This window comes from Oncorhynchus mykiss, chromosome 17 (assembly GCF_057628025.1).
Source record: "Oncorhynchus mykiss isolate SJ-2025 chromosome 17, ASM5762802v1, whole genome shotgun sequence".
Classification (NCBI taxonomy): Eukaryota; Metazoa; Chordata; class Actinopteri; order Salmoniformes; family Salmonidae; genus Oncorhynchus; species Oncorhynchus mykiss.
The window spans coordinates 71,813,748-71,832,500 of NC_143038.1; the positions used below are offsets into that span (position 1 = coordinate 71,813,748).

The 18,753-nt window shown below is 45.5% G+C and overlaps 1 protein-coding gene across 1 annotated transcript in view; it reads left to right on the top strand.

Moving 5' to 3' along the window:
- The first annotated feature begins 1,949 nt into the window (after positions 1 to 1,949).
- Positions 1,950 to 18,753, top strand: part of LOC110493298 (SWI/SNF-related matrix-associated actin-dependent regulator of chromatin subfamily D member 1) — a 36,870-nt gene continuing 20,066 nt past the window's right edge. The window contains exons 1-6 of the mRNA XM_036950919.2: positions 1,950 to 2,180; positions 13,289 to 13,464; positions 13,696 to 13,861; positions 17,462 to 17,584; positions 17,698 to 17,814; positions 18,009 to 18,110. Of these exons, the coding sequence (XP_036806814.1) occupies positions 1,995 to 2,180; positions 13,289 to 13,464; positions 13,696 to 13,861; positions 17,462 to 17,584; positions 17,698 to 17,814; positions 18,009 to 18,110 (870 nt within the window). The 5' untranslated portion in view covers positions 1,950 to 1,994. The remainder of the gene's footprint in view (positions 2,181 to 13,288; positions 13,465 to 13,695; positions 13,862 to 17,461; positions 17,585 to 17,697; positions 17,815 to 18,008; positions 18,111 to 18,753) is intronic.

Here is an 18,753-nt window from a genome sequence, read left to right on the forward strand (position 1 = left end):
GTTCAATCAATGATATATGTTCTCTATTTGTATTTGATTGTTGCCACTTGTGTTTACCAGTATGGATGACATGTGCATTAGAGTGTAGAATGTGTTTTGAGAATGAGAATGTGTTTAGAGTTTTGCTGAAAAGTCTAAGTGAGATATGCAAATTGTGTTTTACCATGTGAAATGGTTTACGTTATTGACAACAGACTGCATAATTAGCTAAATGAGTCCAGGCAACTGAGAACTTTGTTCAGCCAATGGGTTTTAGTGTTTCAGCAATTGAAAAAAACTGTAATAAACAACAATCAGTCCCCAATCCTCTCTATCTTTCTCTATCTCTCTCTCGCTGTGCCATTTATTGGATTAATAAAAGTATATACAGTATACAATGTTTTCCCAACCAAAATTATATTTCAGCTGCCAGATGTTCAGTGTTGCGTCATGTCCAGCCCGGTGATCAAACAAGCTGACCAAGCAAGCTGAACTGACTGTTTGTTAACAAACAATTATCTCCTCCCTAATCCTCTCTCCCCCTCTCTCTTTCTCCTTCCCCCTCTTTCTATCTCTCTCCATCAGAGCCATTTCTCTCTGACCCTCTATCTTTGTCTCTCTCAAGTTCAAAAATGTATTCAAATTCTCATTTAAAAGGCTTTAATGGCATGAATAACAAGGTCAATGTTGGGAGCAACTCAATATTAGGAAGGTGTTGCTAATGTTTGGTGTCCTCAGTGTATATATATATATATATATATATATATATATATATATATATATATATATATATATATATATATATATATATAAACAAATAAAACAAATTAAATATCTAATACAAATGTTTATAATGGTCAACATTTCATATTTATTAAAACAATGTAAATGATTGGTGGTATTTATATTGTCTATTTACTATAATTATAGTACACAGAGAAAATAATACATTGTATGTTTCCTCCCCCCTTGTGGCAAGCTGTGACATACTGTGCTGCCAACTATATAACAGACCTTTCCCCCAAAGGTATACAATGTTTACCTTTCTTTGATTGTTTAAAAATGTGTAGACATTTCCATTGTGGCTTTGGGGAAGGACTCTAACTAATATATATATATATATATATGGGGCAGAAGACTAGAACGTACAACTCTCCCCTCTTTCTCTCTCTCTCTCTCTCCGACTTCATCACAATCCATTTGAGTGAATCAACGATGACATTGTCTTCGGCCAGGGGTTTGCTATGGAAGAGTATTTTGGCTTAATGTCTTCCCTCATTGATGTTATAATGAAACCGATGGCAGGCAGCCATGCAGGCTGATCAAGTGCCTTTAAAAGTGCTATTCAAAGAACAAGTCGATCATTCAGAATTACCTCATGAGATGAGATGTTTGTCAAATATGTGTATCCGTGTGTATGTTTACCATTTTAAAATAGGATTTCTTTACCTCTCAATACAGTAGAGATACTAGAGATACAATAATATTAACATTTTAACCTGTTGTACCTGTTTGAAGGTTAATTGGGGCGGCAGGGTAGCCTAGTGGTTAGTGTTGGCCTAGTAACTGAACGGTTGCAAGTTCAAATCCCCGAGCTGAAAAGGTACGAATCTGTTGTTCTGCCCCTGAAAAGGCAGTTAACCCACTGTTCCTAGGCCATAATTGAAATTAAGAATTTGTTCTTAACTGACTTGTCTAGTTAAATCAATTTAAAATTAAAAAATATCCCAGTCAGTTCAGGTCAATGCCTGGTGCCAATTGTAAAGGTCCAGAGACCGGTTGGCAAAGACATATTAGTATGCCCCCATACAGAAAGATTTTTGGTTGCTTTCATTTTGAGACTGCTTTTATGTAGAATGTAAAATGTAGAATGTAACGATCTATACCACAATAAGGGCTGGTTGGAATTGAAATTAAACACCAGAGGTCGTTGTTGTTAAAAGAATCACTCCGCTACTCCTCTCTTCTCGCGATAGTTCCATTCCACTATCCGGCGACGGAGATACCCAGAAGAGATGGCGGCCAGAGGTAGTTTTCAATCAGCTTCAACGGGAGGTGGTGGCGGGGGAATGGGACCCGGACCCCCGGTACAAGGTGGAGGACCAGGCATGGGACCTGGAACTCCTGGAGGAAGGATGGGACCCTCATCGGGCGCACAGAACCACCTCTATCGCTCTCCGATGCCTGGGCCTGGATACCCGGTGAGCCACGACTTAACGGCTAACGTGACGTTAGCTAGCTGCAAGCTAGAACAAAGCCTTTGTCAAAGCCGTAGCTAGCCTATGCTAACAGTATCTAGTTAGCGATGTGGGCCCTTACTCGTAAAGACCCCCTAATTTACTGATTGTCGTTGTTGGTTGATTGTTTTTGTGGCTTTTCCCAGTGGCATGGTTATGCATAATTAGTTAGCTAACTACACTGTCGATGACCACCTAGTATGATGAGCTGTTCTGTCTGCAAGTGGTACAGTAGCTAGCTAGCCCATTTGCTAGTTGTTTGGCGCTTGTTTGCTTGCTAGCTACACAGATAACATTAAGCTTGTAAAGTTACGTTAGTTTGAATGAAAAGTGGATGGTGTGTGGGTCTCTACCGCACCTGCTGCCTCGACCTCTGCTCTGTGTCGGCTATGAAAAGCGAACATACATTTTACTCCTGAGGTGACCTGTTGCACCCTTGAATAACCACGGATTCATATTTCATATCTTAAAGTAACCGAAAGATCGCAGGTTCGAATCCCCGAGTTGCCTCGGTGACAAATGTCGATGTGCCCTTGAGCAAGACACTTCATCCTAATTGCTCCTGTAAATCACTCTGGATAAAAGCGTCTGCTAAATGACTAAAATGTAATGAAGGTCTAAGCATCTTGGAAGAACGATCTGGTCTTAATAACCATGGACTCTTCTTTTCAGTAGCGGTGCGTGGCCAAGCCAGTGAAACAGCCATATTACAACGATAATTGCATTGTTTGCTCATTTGTTCATACGCCACCGTGATATTACAATAAGGCAGTGACAACGAGTCACACAGCGGTGGCGGAATAAATTCAACTACACATAAGTTTGTTTCATCACAAAAACTGGAGAGCAACATCTGTCCTGTGAAGTCCACAAAGCAAATATTGCATGTAACAGTTACATGACCTGGAACATGGTCAAACAAGTTAATGTTTGGCAGTTTTACTAAACAACTACTGATTTAGAACCACAGTTTCCGCAAGTCAGCACAAAGACAAGGAGAGTATTGCCTCCTTTATTCCAATACTCTGTAATTCCAGCACCATTTCAACTTAAACATTCACATCAAATCAACAAGGCTATATAATGCTTAGTTTAATACACTGAAAACACATTTTAAAGATACCAGAGACAATTTAGTCCAATCAATGTTACTAAATATCATGTGGCTGTCCATGGTACTGATTTCGGTCTGGGTGCCCAAGTAAAACAACATTTTTGGGGGGATTCACTCTACTTGTAGACTAGTTGAATGACAATGCTGTCCTCAACTCTTTCATGTAGGCAAAGCGGTCTACGGCTCTGTCCGCTTTTAGTTGTTTTCATAGGCTACCTAGCTAAAAATGCTTGCTAGCCTAACTTCCTCACATGGGCAACAATGAACCAGCTACGTGAGTCCTTTCATCTTTCCCGTCCAACGGGAATCTATGCAGCTGGCTATACGTTCGTGTCCCCTGTGGACCGGTTCATACATAAAACAGTCTCCATTCAGGCTGCAAATGCATCGATTTCCTCCTCAACCCGATTTTTAACGGCGACAAGCTGGAAATGATGTGTCATTTCTTTATGAAACAATATTCTCCTCCGTGCTAGAGGTGCTAAATGCTAGTCCCAGATGTTGCGTGTTGTAATGTCAGGAAGTAGCATTAGCCACCATTAGCATGGTGGCTAATGGTGCTTCATAAAGAAAGTAAGCATATGTCCCCACCTACTTGCCAGTATATTAGGAATATATATATATATATTAGTATATCAGGGTTAATTAGGAAATCGAAGCCTTTGCAGCCTGAATGGAGGATGTTTTATCTACGAACAGGTCCACGGGGGATACAATTGTATAGCCGGCTGCATAGATTCCCTTTGTAAGGTAAGATCTTTTGATGGCGCCGGAGGGAATGGCTGCCGTCTTATCGGCTCTTAACCAACCATGCTATTTTGTTTGTCTTTTTTCGCGTTGTTCGTAACTTGTGTACATAATGTTGCTGCTACCATCTCTTATGACCAAAAAGAGCTTCTGGATATCAGGACTGGGATTACTCACCTCAAACTGGCGCGAGAGATATACTAGACACCAGACCAGGCCCAGATCCCCGTGATTCGCTGGAAAAGGAAACGGGTTTCGCGGAAAGATATCAGGATGCCTTGTGAGGATCAGGCGACCAGTGGCTAATCTGCCATTGCCTTCCGTTCTGCTAGCTAATGTTCAATCGCTGGAAAATAAATGGGACGAACTGAAAGCATGTATATCCTACCAATGGGACATAAAAAATGGTAATATCTTATGTTTCACTGAGTCGTGGCTGAACGATGACATTAAGAACATATAGCTGTCAGGTTATATACTCCATTGACAGAACTGCAGCCTCTGGTAAGACACGGGGGCCTATGCATTTATGTAAACCGCTGGTGCACGATATCTAAGGAAGTCTTGAGGTTTTGCTCACCTGAGGTAGAGTATCTCATGATAAGCTGTAGACCACACTAACTACCTAGAGAGTTTCTGTATTTTTCATTTTATTACCACAGACCGACCACTAAGACCACACTCAATGAGCTGTATTCCGCCATGAGCAAACATGAAAACACAAATCCAGAGGCAGCGCTCGTAGTGGCCGGGGACGTTAATGCAGGGAATCAGTTCTAATTTCTATCATCATGTTAAATGTGCAACCAGAGGGACACACACAGAGATGTGTACAAAGCTCTTCCTCGCCCTCCATTTGGCAAATCTCACCATAACTCTATCCTCCCTATTCCTGCTTACAAACACAACATTAAAGCAGGAAGCACCAGTGACTCGGTCTATTAAAAAAAGTGGTCAGATGAAGCAGATGCTAAACTACAGGACTGTTTTGCTAGCACAGACTGGAATATGTTCCAGGATTCTTCCGATGGCATTGAGGAGTACACCACATCAGTCACTGGCTTTATCAATAAGTGCATTGAGGACGTCGTACCCACAGTGACTGTACGTATAGACCCCATCCAGAAGCCATGGATTACAGGCAACATCCGCACTGAGCTAAAGGGTAAAGCTGCCACTTTCAAGGTACGGGACTCTAACCCGGAAGCTTATAAGAAATCCCTCTATGCCCTCTGACGAATCATCAAACAGGCAAAGCGTCAATACAGGACTAAGATCGAATAGTACTACACCAGCTCCGACGCTCGTCGGATGTGGCAGGGCTTGCAAACTATTACAGACTACAAAGGGAAGCACAGCCGAGAGCTGCCCAGTGACACGTGCTAAATAACGTCTATGCTCTCTTCGAGGATAGTAACACTGAAACATGCATGAGAGCATCAGCTGTTCCAGACGACTGTTTGATCACTCTCTCCGCAGCCGATGTAAGACCTTTAAACAGGTCAACATTCACAAGGCCGATGGGCCAGACGGATTACCAGGACGTGTACTCCGAGCATGCGCTGGCCAACTGGCAAGTGTTTTCACTGACATTTTCAACCTCTCCCTGTCTGAGTCTGTAATAACATGTTTCAAGCAGACCACCATAGTTCCTGTGCCCAAGAACATTAAGATAACCTGCCTAAATGACTACTCACGTCTGTAGCCATGAAATGCTTTGAAAGGCTGGTCATGGCTCACATCAATACCATTATCCCAGAAACCATAGACCCACTCCAGTTTACATACCGCACCAACAGATCCACAGATGATGCAATCTATATTTCACTCCACACTGCCCTTTCCCACCTGGACAAAAGGAACACCTACGTGAGAATGCTATTCATTGACTACAGCTCAGCGTTCAACACCATAGTGCCCTCAAAGCTCATCACTAAGCTAAGGATCCTGGGACTAAACACCTCCCTCTGCAACTGGATCCTGGATTTCCTGGAGGGCCGTCCCAAGGTGGTAAGGGTAGGTAACAACACATCCGCCACACTGATCCTCAACACTGGGGCCGCTCGGTTGCTTGCTCAGTCCCCTCCTGTACTCCCTGTTCACCCATGACTGCACGTCCAGACACGACTCCAACAACATTAAGTTTGCTGATGACAACAGTGGTAGGCCTGATCACCGACAATGATGAGACCACCTATAGGGAGGAGGTCCAAGACCTGCCTGTGTGGTACAAGGACAACAACCTCTCCCTCAACGTTATCAAGACAAAGGAGATGATTGTGGACTACAGGAAAAGGAGGACCGAGCACGCCCCCATTCTCATCGACGGGGTTGTAGTGGAGCAGGTTGAGAGCTTCAAGTTCCTTGGCGTCCACATCATCAACAAACTAACATGGTCCAAACACACCAAGGCAGTCGTGAAGAGGGCACGACAAAACCTGTTGCCCCTCAGGAGACTGAAAATATGTTCCATGAGTCCTCAGAGCCTCAATATTTTACAGCTGCACCGTCGAGAGCATCCTGACGGGTTGCATCACTGCCTGGTATGGAAACTGCTCGGCCTCCGACTGCGAGGCACTACAGAGGGTAGTGAGTATGACCGAGAACATCATCGGGGCCAATCTTCCTGCCATCCAGGACCTCTACACCAGGTGGTGTCAGAGGAAGGCCTAAAAATGGTCAAAGACTCCAGCCACCCTAGTCATAGACTGTTCTCCCTGCTACCGCACGGCAAGCGGTACCGGAGCGCCAAGTCTAGGTCCAAGAGGCTTCTAAACAGCTTCTATCTAAAATTGGTTTGGGCCCCCAATCATTGCCCCCTGTATATAGCCCCACTATTGTTATTTACTTCTGCTCTTTAATTATTTGTTATTCTTACCTCCTTTTTTTTTAAAGGTATGGCTTTAAAGAAGAAGACTGAAAAGGTGGCTACAAAGTATTAACTTAAGGGGGCTGAATAATTTTGCACGGCCAATTTTTCAGTTTTTGATTTGTTAAAAAAGTTTGAAATATCCAATAAATGTCGTTCCACTTCATGATTGTGTCCCACTTGTTGTTGATTCTTCACAAAAAAATACAGTTTTATATATTTATGTTTGAAGCCTGAAATATGGCAAAAGGTCGCAAAGTTCAAGGGGGCCGAATACTTTCGCAAGGTACTGTGTGTGTGTGTGTGTGTATATATATATATATATATATACACACACACACACACACTGAGTACACCAAACATTAGCAACACCTTCCTAATATTGAGTTGCTCCCATCACTTATCCCCTCGGAACAACCTTAATTCATCAAATGTTTGCCCCATGAGGTAATCCAATAATGTATACGCTACCATCTTATCTATTTCTTACTTTCTCTCATTGGTTGAGACGTGTGGGTGTGATACACTGAGTGAGACTCAGAAATCATTGATTGCTTTGCACCTGTCTCAATGAGAGAAGATGAGAAATAGACAAAAATGGCGGGCGTGTACATCGTTGGATTACTTCATGGGGCCAAAACGGTGACTTCCAAATCGAGTATTTTTAAGAAAGTATCGGCAAGAAAAGGTTGGTCGGGGGAAAAAAATAATCTCCTGCTACGGCTATACGGCTGTTTGATATCAGTGGTCATCACAGCTAATGATGCAAACCGTTTGATGCCGACAGCTACAGTTGCAGATGAGGGGGTAATTCTGGCAGAGCAAAAATGTGTTTGGTGTTTTAGTAACGTAAAGAACAGAAGTACTGCTAGCTAAACGTTTGGGGGGTGGGGGGTCAGTATGTGGTCATTGAATTTGACACAGTGTACACATACAAACACCCATTTTATTGTTGTTATTACAACAATTCAACTGGAAAAACATTTCTCAGTGAAAGGATGTTCTAATCTTCTCTCGTGTCCTTGACTACGTGGAACACAAACGCCAACCTCACTGACAGCAGCATCCTTCATAGTCACTCAGCCACATATTCTGTTAGCCTTAGAAGCACTCCCCAATTGTTCTGTAGAAGACCAAGGTTGCACAGAGATGTGGTGAATTGAGTGAAAAATGATTTATAGAAATTTTAATGGATTTTTTGTTGCATTCTTCAGTCGCCTCGCACACAGTAATGGCCACGTTTACAAATGTGTGGGCAGTTTATTAGTGAAAAGATACATCCCACTTTGATTTGTCTTCGTATGTTAACTCCAATCTCCTTCTACCTTGAACACAATGGGCAAGAGGTTTTCAAACAAAATGGCATTGGCAATAAATAAATAATTAGAAGCCAGCTTTTCAGTGGCTAGCTCTCTTCCAGCTATCCTTTTCAGTGGCTAGCTCTCTTCCAGCTATCCTTTTCAGTGGCTAGCTCTCTTCCAGCTATCCTTTTCAGTGGCTAACTCTCTTCCAGCTATCCTTTTCAGTGGCTAGCTCTCTTCCAGCTATCCTTTTCAGTGGCTAACTCTCTTCCAGCTCTCCTTTTCAGTGGCTAGCTCTCTTCCAGCTCTCCTTTTCAGTGGCTAGCTCTCTTCCAGCTCAACTTTTCAGTGGCTAGCTCTCTTCCAGCTATCATTTTCAGTGGCTAGCTCTCTTCCAGCTATCCTTTTCAGTGGCTAGCTCTCTTCCAGCTATCCTTTTCAGTGGCTAGCTCTCTTCCAGCTATCCTTTTCAGTGGCTAGCTCTCTTCCAGCTATCCTTTTCAGTGGCTAGCTCTCTTCCAGCTATCCTTTTCAGTGGCTAGCTCTCTTCCAGCTATCCTTTTCAGTGGCTAGCTCTCTTCCAGCTATCCTTTTTTTTCTTCAATTAATTTACAAACCTCTGCTTTAGAACTTGTTCTATCTACGTGACTCATTGAAATCACTATGGTGACGAATGTGAGAATACGTTCTCTGCTGTGGATGAAAACTCTGGAATAAATAGAAGAGGCCAGATGGCAGCTTTTCAGCAGAGGCTGAAGGCAGGGTGCAGAGGCTGCTGAAGGCAGGGTGCAGAGGCTGCTGAAGGCAGAGGCTGAAGGCAGAGGCTGAAGGCAGAGGCTGAAGGCAGGGGCTGAAGGCAGAGGCTGAAGGCAGAGGCTGAAGGCAGAGGCTGAAGGCAGAGGCTGAAGGCAGAGGCTGAAGGCAGAGGCTGAAGGCAGAGGCTGAAGGCAGAGTCATGAGATTCCAAACACACTGAAAACGGGGAGCAGACTACCTGGACTTGTCAAATAAGAAATGCATTGTTCCATTTGAAAATGTTTCGTTACGTCATTGCATAATGAACACGACCCAGGTGTGTTGTGATCTGCAGACAGTGTGAGGCTGTAGCTTGCCTTACAGTAGAGAACAGGAGAGGGTAGAGTGCATCAGCGTCGATGACAGCCGAACACAGCGCTCCCCTTGAAGGCTGTCGGAGAGGGAGAGAGAGGGGTGTGTCTCTGGCTTTAGCCTCGCTGATCTGTTTTTATTCTTCAGCCTGCTACTGTCGCTACAACTTCTAGAAGCACTCATGCATTCAGAAACACGAAGTCGCCTGTTTGAGTTCCTAGCACATGGATTGGTGAGTGATGTGGAGGGTGTTTTTTTTTATTGTGCACCTGCAAGTCATGCCTGTTTCCGTAACCATTGCTTGGTATGATTTTTAAGGGTGAATTTGGTATAATATTTACAGGTTATAAATTCAGCTATATATATATATATATATATATATATATATTAGGAAGTATGTGCATTGTATGGGGTACTACATACATTTGATTTATTTTTAAAAACTTTGATGCAAATTGCACATTTTTAGGATGGTGGTGAGTGATATTGTTTTGTGAATGCAAAATAGGGTGGCCTTTATTCAATACAAGGTTGTTTTTTTAATTCAATCTGTTGTGTTGGCTAGTGCCGATGTTTGTGTTGTCCTTCAATGGTCGTTCAGTTGACTTCCGATCTATAACAAAGCACTCCTGCCTGTGTTTCAACACATGGATTTTTATCCACTTGTTGCTTACTTACCAATGTCCTCTATTTATTAGTCTTATAGTTTAGTCTTATAGCATAGTCTTATAGTATAGTCTTATAGCAGCGATTTTTTTTATCTCATTTTCACGCCTTTGAAACATCCTCTATCCAGAGAATCAGTAGAGTCCTGACCTTGGTGATAGGGGTGGTAGGTAGCCTAGCGATCAGAGAGGCAGGTAGCCAGCCTAGCGGTCAGAGAGGCAGGTAGCCAGCCTAGCGGTCAGAGAGGCAGGTAGCCAGCCTAGCGGTCAGAGAGGCAGGTAGCCAGCCTAGCGGTCAGAGAGGCAGGTAGCCAGCCTAGCGGTCAGAGAGGCAGGTAGCCAGCCTAGCGGTCAGAGAGGCAGGTAGCCAGCCTAGCGGTCAGAGAGGCAGGTAGCCAGCCTAGCGGTCAGAGAGGCAGGTAGCCAGCCTAGCGGTCAGAGAGGCAGGTAGCCAGCCTAGCGGTCAGAGAGGCAGGTAGCCAGCCTAGCGGTCAGAGGGGCAGGCAGCCAGCCTAGCGGTCAGAGGGGCAGGCAGGCAGCCTAGCGGTCAGAGGGGCAGGCAGGCAGCCTAGCGGTCAGAGGGGCAGGCAGGCAGCCTAGCGGTCAGAGGGGCAGGCAGGCAGCCTAGCGGTCAGAGGGGCAGGCAGGCAGCCTAGCGGTCAGAGGGGCAGGCAGCCAGCCTAGCGGTCAGAGGGGCAGGCAGCCAGCCTAGCGCTCAGAGCATTGAGCCAGTAACCAAAAGGTTGCTAGATCGAACCCCCCCCCCCCGAGCAAAACATTTTAGTGGCCTCTCTTACATATATATTTTTTAATTCCGTTTTATAGTTAGTTTCGTACAATTGTAAACATTTTGCTCTGTGGTTTATAGGAAATGTTGTTTAAAGCAAGTTTGCTGCAATTCAGTAGAACACATCTGTTCTAGAACACATCCTTGACCCTGACTGCGGGACAGAACAGAACACATCCTTGACCCTGACTGCGGGACAGAACAGAACACATCCTTGACCCTGACTGCGGGACAGAACAGAACACATCCTTGACCCTGACTGCGGGACAGACAGAACACATCTGTTCTAGAACACATCTTTGACCCTGACTGCGGGACAGACAGAACACATCTGTTCTAGAACACATCCTTGACCCTGACTGCGGGACAGACAGAACACATCTGTTCTAGAACACATCCTTGACCCTGACTGCGGGACAGACAGAACACATCTGTTCTAGAACACATCCTTGACCCTGACTGCGGGACAGACAGAACACATCTGTTCTAGAACACATCCTTGACCCTGACTGCGGGACAGACAGAACACATCCTTGACCCTGACTGCGGGTCAGAACAGAACACATCTGTTCTAGAACACATCCTTGACCCTGACTGCGGGTCAGAACAGAACACATCTTTGACCCTGACTGCGGGTCAGAACAGAACACATCTGTTCTAGAACACATCCTTGACCCTGACTGCGGGACGGACAGACAACACATCCTTGACCCTGACTGCGGGTCAGAACAGAACACATCTGTTCTTGAACACATCCTTGACCCTGACTGCGGGACGGACAGACAACACATCCTTGACCCTGACTGCGGGACGGACAGACAACACATCCTTGACCCTGACTGCGGGGCAGAACAGAACACATCTGTTCTAGAACACATCCTTGACCCTGACTGCGGGGCAGAACAGAACACATCCTTGACCCTGACTGCGGGACAGACAGAACACATCTGTTCTAGAACACATCCTTGACCCTGACTGCGGGACAGACAGAACACATCTGTTCTAGAACACATCCTTGACCCTGACTGCGGGGCAGAACAGAACACATCCTTGACCCTGACTGCGGGACAGAACAGAACACATCCTTGACCCTGACTGCGGGGCAGAACAGAACACATCCTTGACCCTGACTGCGGGACAGACAGAACACATCTGTTCTAGAACACATCCTTGACCCTGACTGCGGGACAGAACAGAACACATCCTTGACCCTGACTGCGGGACAGACAGAACACATCTGTTCTAGAACACATCCTTGACCCTGACTGCGGGACAGAACAGAACACATCCTTGACCCTGACTGCGGGACAGAACAGAACACATCCTTGACCCTGACTGCGGGGCAGAACAGAACACATCCTTGACCCTGACTGCGGGACAGACAGAACACATCTGTTCTAGAACACATCCTTGACCCTGACTGCGGGACAGACAGAACACATCTGTTCTAGAACACATCCTTGACCCTGACTGCGGGACAGAACAGAACACATCCTTGACCCTGACTGCGGGACAGAACAGAACACATCTGTTCTAGAACACATCCTTGACCCTGACTGCGGGACAGAACAGAACACATCCTTGACCCTGACTGCGGGACAGAACAGAACACATCCTTGACCCTGACTGCGGGTCAGAACAGAACACATCCTTGACCCTGACTGCGGGTCAGAACAGAACACATCTGTTCTAGAACGCATCCTTGACCCTGACTGCGGGACAGAACAGAACACATCCTTGACCCTGACTGCGGGACAGAACAGAACACATCCTTGACCCTGACTGCGGGACAGAACAGAACACATCCTTGACCCTGACTGCGGGACAGAACAGAACACATCCTTGACCCTGACTGCGGGACAGAACAGAACACATCCTTGACCCTGACTGCGGGACAGAACAGAACACATCTGTTCTAGAACACATTCGGTACGCCACGTCAGGAGAATACAACCTTGCTCTGTCTTGTGTAAGGCAGCAAGAACACCTGCAAGGAGAAATATAATATACCTGTAGTTGGAAAAACAAGCCGTTTTGTTTCTCACATCTCAACCATCTAAAGCACCTTCGTCTTCTCTCCCACAATAAAAAAACATTTTCTTTACTTCTTTTTCTTTGCCTCTTGTCCTACATTTCGTCTCTTTAATCCTATTTTCTTCTACCATCAAACGCCATCCATCTTTTCCTCTCCTCTCTTCCAGACTCTCTCCCCTCCCCTGTCTCTTTTCGCCTCTCTTCCAGACTCTAACCCCTCCCCTGTCTCTTTTCGCCTCTCTTCCAGACTCTAACCCCTCCCCTGTCTCTTTTCGCCTCTCTTCCAGACTCTAACCCCTCCCCTGTCTCTTTTCGCCTCTCTTCCAGACTCTCTCCCCTCCCCTGTCTCTTTTCACCTCTCTTCCAGACTCTAACCCCTCCCCTGTCTCTTTTCGCCTCTCTTCCAGACTCTAACCCCTCCCTTGTCTCTTTTCTTCTCTCCCTCCAGAGACCAGGTGGGATGCCCCCATCCAGCCGTATGACCCCCCAGGGCCCACCCATGGGGCCTCCAGGCTACGGCTCCAGCCCTGTGTCCCGACCAGGGATGCCCAGTGTCATGGACCCCTCCCGTAAAAGGCCGGCCCCCCAGCAGATCCAGCAGGTCCAACAGCAGCGCAACCAACAGTAAAATCTGACTAAGTATTATTTTAGGCTTGACTGGATTTATTTCAACAGGAGGTTTTCACATTGTTACCAGGGTATAAGGGAGGGACGTTAAACATGTATTATTAGATTACTTGTCCTCATTAAGAGTTGACCGTGTCTTTGTAGGGGGAAATAAACGTGTATACATAATGTATATTGGCCTTTTTTCCATTTCTTATCAACTCACACTATTGTTATCTTCTGTTGCAGTACCAAGAAGAAGAAGATGGCGGATAAGATTTTACCTCAGAGGATCCGGGAGCTGGTGCCAGAGTCTCAGGCCTACATGGACCTGCTGGCGTTTGAGAGGAAGCTGGACCAGACCATCATGAGGAAACGTCTGGACATCCAGGAGGCACTCAAGAGACCCATCAAGGTAAACAGATGGGGTTATTTCCTCACTAGGGGCCAAGGCCTGTATTCATGAAGCACTTCAAAGTAACAGTGCTGATCTAGGATCATTGTTTCCTTTTACATCCTAAGGAATAACATAATATGAACAGGGTTTAAGTCCACGATCAGTTACTTTGTCTTGCTGACGTTGAGGGACAGGTTGTTTTCCTGGCACCACACTGCCAGGTCTCTGACCGCCTCCCTATAGGCTGTCTCATGGTCGTCTGTGATCAGGCCGACCACTGTCTTGCTGACGTTGAGGGACAGGTTGTTTTCCTGGCACCACACTGCCAGGTCTCTGACCGCCTCCCTATAGGCTGTCTCATGGTCGTCTGTGATCAGGCCGACCACTGTTGTCGTTGGAAAACTTCATGAGTCGTGCGTGGACGCACAGTTGTGGCTGAGCAGGGAGTACAGGAGTGAACTGAGCAAGCACCCCTAAGGTGGCCCCTCGTGTTGAGGGTCAGCGTGGTGGATGTGTTGTTACCTACCCTCACCACCTGGGGGCAGCCCGTCAGGAAGGCCAGGATCCAGTTGCAGAGGGAGGTGTTTAGTCCCAGAGTCCTTAGTTTAGTGATGAGCTTCACTATGGTGTTGAATGCTGAGCTGTAGTTGATGAACAGCATTCTCACATAGGTGTCCCTCTTGTCCATGTAGGAAAGAGCAGTGTGGAGTGCAATAGAGATTGCATCATTTGTGGATCTGTTGGGGTGGTAGGTGAATTGGAGAGGGTCCAGGGTTTCTGGGATGATGGTGTTGATGTGAGCCATTACCAGCCTTTCAAAGCATTTCATGGCTGCATATGTGAGTGCTACGGTGCGATAGTCATTTACACAGACTACCTTGCCGTTCTTGGGCACAGGCACTATGGTGGACTACTTGAAACATGTAGGTATTACAGACTGGGTCAAGGAGATGTTGAAAATGTCAGTGTAGACACTTGTCAGCTGGTTAGCACTTGCTCTGATAAGTCTGCCCTGCGGCCTTGTGAATGTTAACCTGTTTAAACGTCTTACGGAGAGCGTGATCACACATCCGTCTGGAACAGCAGCTGCTCTCATGCATGTTTTGGTGTTGCTTGCTCACGGCTGGGTTTCCCTTAGTTTATATGAGAATTATGACAGATTACAAACAGGAACATATGCAAATTATGTTAATAACATTTAAATGTAGATGTTTTTTGCATTGGATATATTTACCATATCATTTGGAGACAGAAACATAAACCTTTTACGTTATCATAAGTAGACATAATTGCAAATGTTTAAATCCTTCCTATAGAAATACATTTAGTTAAGAATTGAACTTTAATCAAATGAGTTGACTCTGCACATGGGACGATTTCCCTGAACAACAAAAGGGAATATTGAATGATCCCCAAGGATCCATCACATCTCCCAAAAACGTTTTCAATGATAGTCTAGAAACTAAATCTCTTCTCCCTGGACCACCTCTTGAACATCAGGCCTCATCTTCACTGTCACTTTCCAACCTTGTTGAGGATGGCTCGTTGTCAGTCTCAAAAAGCCCCATTTGCCTGGATTACCACTAATTGTTCAGCATAACTGTGCGTTGGTGTGTGTGTTCCCAAACAAGGACCAGTTTGTGGGATTTGGAGGATGATGGACGCAACAGGGGAAAGCAAAGTCCCTTCCACCAGGTGGCTGAGGCGATATGTTGGCACGACTGCCATATTGCATCTCCATCCCAAAGCCCTTGCTTGGAAGTGTACTTCGCCAGACTGCCAAGAACCTTGCCCTTTTTTCCCCCTTTTTTTTATCTGGTGTGGCCACCAGCTGCATTTTTTATTTTTATTTAACTAGGCAAGTCAGTTAAAAACAAGTTCTTATTTACAATGACGGCCTAGGAACAGTGGGTTAACTGCCTGTTCAGGGGCAGAACGACATTTGAACTTGCAACCTTTCGGTTACTACTCCAACGCTCTAACCACTAGGCTACCCTGCCTAGCTACCCTTATCCAGGCCAAGGTGGTGAGACATAGTAGTGATGACACCATAGGCCTTGTTGATCTCTGCACCAGACAGGATGCTCTTGCCAGCATACTTGGGGTCCAACATGTACGCTGCGGTGTGTATGAGCTTCAGGCTTTTTGATGTATGTCAGAACTGCCGTTTCCTCTGCTTGGAGCAACAGTGAAGTGGGCAGGGCAGTACAGATTTCTCCTCCTACATCTGCAAGCAGAATCTGAACATCAGACAGGATGGCATTGTCTCCCTCAATCCATACAATGGCTACTGCTATAGGTTTCAGGAGTTTCAGGGTGCTTACCACTCTCTCCCAAAATACATCATCCTGGGGGATCCTCTTGATGGGGCTGTCCAAATCGGCAGACTGTGATATGACCATTTCTTGGAGAGACTCCTTCCCCTCCAGGAGACTGTCAAACATGATGACAACACCACCCCAATGGGTGTTGCTAGGCAGCTTCAATGTAGTGCTCTTACTCTTCTCACTTTGCTTGGTGAGGTAGATTGCTGCTATAACTTGATGACCCTCCACATACCTAACCATTTCCTTGGTTATGTTGTAAAGTGTATCCATTGTTTTCAGTGCCATGATGTCCTTGGGGAGCAGATTCAATGCATGAGCAGCACAGCCAATGGGTGCGATGTGAGGGTAGGACTCCTCCACTTTAGACCAAGCAGCCTTCATGTTCGCAGCATTGTCTCACCAGTGCAAATACCTTCTATGGTCCAAGGTCCTTGATGCCTGCCTTCAGCTCATCTGCAATGTAGAGCCCGGTGTGTCTGTTGTCCCTTGTGTCTGTGCTCTTGTAGAATACTGGTTGAGGGGTGGAGATGATGTAGTTAATTATTCCTTGCCCACGAACATTCGACCACCCATCAGAGATGATTGCAATACAGTCTGCTTTCTCTATGATTTGCTTGACCTTCACTTGACCTCTGTTGAACTCTGCATCCAGCAAATGAGTAGATAAAGCATGTCTGGTTGGAGGGGTGTATGCTGGGTGAAGAACATTCAGAGATCTCTTTCAATACACATTACCTGTGAGCATCAGAGGTGAACCAGTTGCATACACAGCTCGAACAAGACATTCGTCAGCATTTCATAGATGAACTCGCTTGGCAAACAGTGTATAGCTTATGAAGAAATATTCTAATTTAGTCAAGCAGAACCTCGAGAATCCCTAATGTTAGAGATCCCATCTCAAAAGACATGTCCACCGGTGAGCTTACCCGACGCTGCCGGTCTGTCCAGCCGCTGCATATAAAAAACAGCTGTGTGTGTGTGTGTGTGTGTATTTGTTCAGCCACGACTCCGTGAAACACAGAATATTATAGTTCTTCAGGTCCCGTTGATAGGATAGTCTCGAACGGAGCTCATCCAGATTGTTCTCCGGTGATTGTACGTTCGCCAATAGAATGGATGGTAGAGGCAGTAGTTTGGTCAGGGCGCCCCGACGCCTTTATCTCTTTCGGATCAAGGCTCAGGTCCGGGTTGAGTTTTTCCTGCTCATCACTTCCCATGTTTTCCTCTGAAGATTATACACATGTTGATCGTGAAATTTCAACATGACTGAACTTTTTTTTTGTGTTTTCAGCAAAAGCGAAAGCTTCGTATCTTCATATCCAACACGTTCAACCCTGCCAAGCCCGACGCAGAAGACGGGGATGGCACTGTAGCATCGTGGGAGTTGCGTGTCGAAGGACGCCTGCTTGAAGATGTAAGACTAATTTACTAGTTGTATGTTTGTGTGTTGACGGTTAGTGTCTGTGTGTGTTTTTTATCTAACTTGGTGAAATGTGTCTGATTTAAAAAAAATATATATTTTCTCAGACTGCTGTGTCCAAGTATGAAGCAACCAAGCAAAAGAGAAAGTTCTCTTCCTTCTTCAAGTCTCTGGTCATCGAGTTGGACAAGGACCTCTATGGGCCTGACAATCACTTGGTCGAGGTAAAAAAGATACGGTTTAATGTTCAGATAAAAAATAAAAATCTATGATTCGATTTATTTTCATGAACAATGTCAAGCGAATTGCCACCTCCACTCTTCTTAACCACTTTCTCTATTGTAGTCTTAGTAATGTGTTAGATTGTGTTCTAAAGAAACCAAAAAATAACTACTAAAGTTATTTCTATTGTTAATAGTGGCACAGGACCGCGACCACTCAGGAGACAGACGGGTTCCAGGTGAAGAGGCCAGGTGATGTCGGGGTACGCTGCACTGTCCTGCTGATGCTGGACTACCAGGTGAACACACATTATTATTATTTTTGTTACTGTCCTGCTGATGCTGGACTACCAGGTAAAAACACATTATTATTACTGTCCTGCTGATGCTGGACTACCAGGTAAAAACACATCATTACACTGAGTACGTTTACATGCACAGTAATAATTCCATATTAAACTGATTGTGGCAGTAAACAGATTATGCGATAGTCTTACACACCTTACTCTGCTTATCTTAATCGGCGTTCGGTCAAAATTGAACACCTGGTTTTCTTTCAAATTATTAGGACATGTAAATACCTTAATCGGAGTTCCAGCTGTGTATTTGATCTGCTAGTGTAACAGTATAACTTTAGACCGTCCCCTCGCCCATACCCGGGCGCGAACCAGGGACCCTCTGCACACATCAACAACAGTCACCCACGAAGCATCATTACCCATCGCTCCACAAAAGCCGCGGCCCTTGCAGAGCAAAGGGAACCACTACTTCAAGGTCTAAGAGCAAGTGACTTCACCGATTGAAACGCTATTTAACGCGCACCACCGCTAACTAGCTAGCCGTTTCACATCCGTTACACAAGGACCAACCGAGAGCCTCCCTCTTTAGCCCAACCGAGAGCCTCCCTCTAACCCAACCGAGAGCCTCCCTCTAACCCAACCG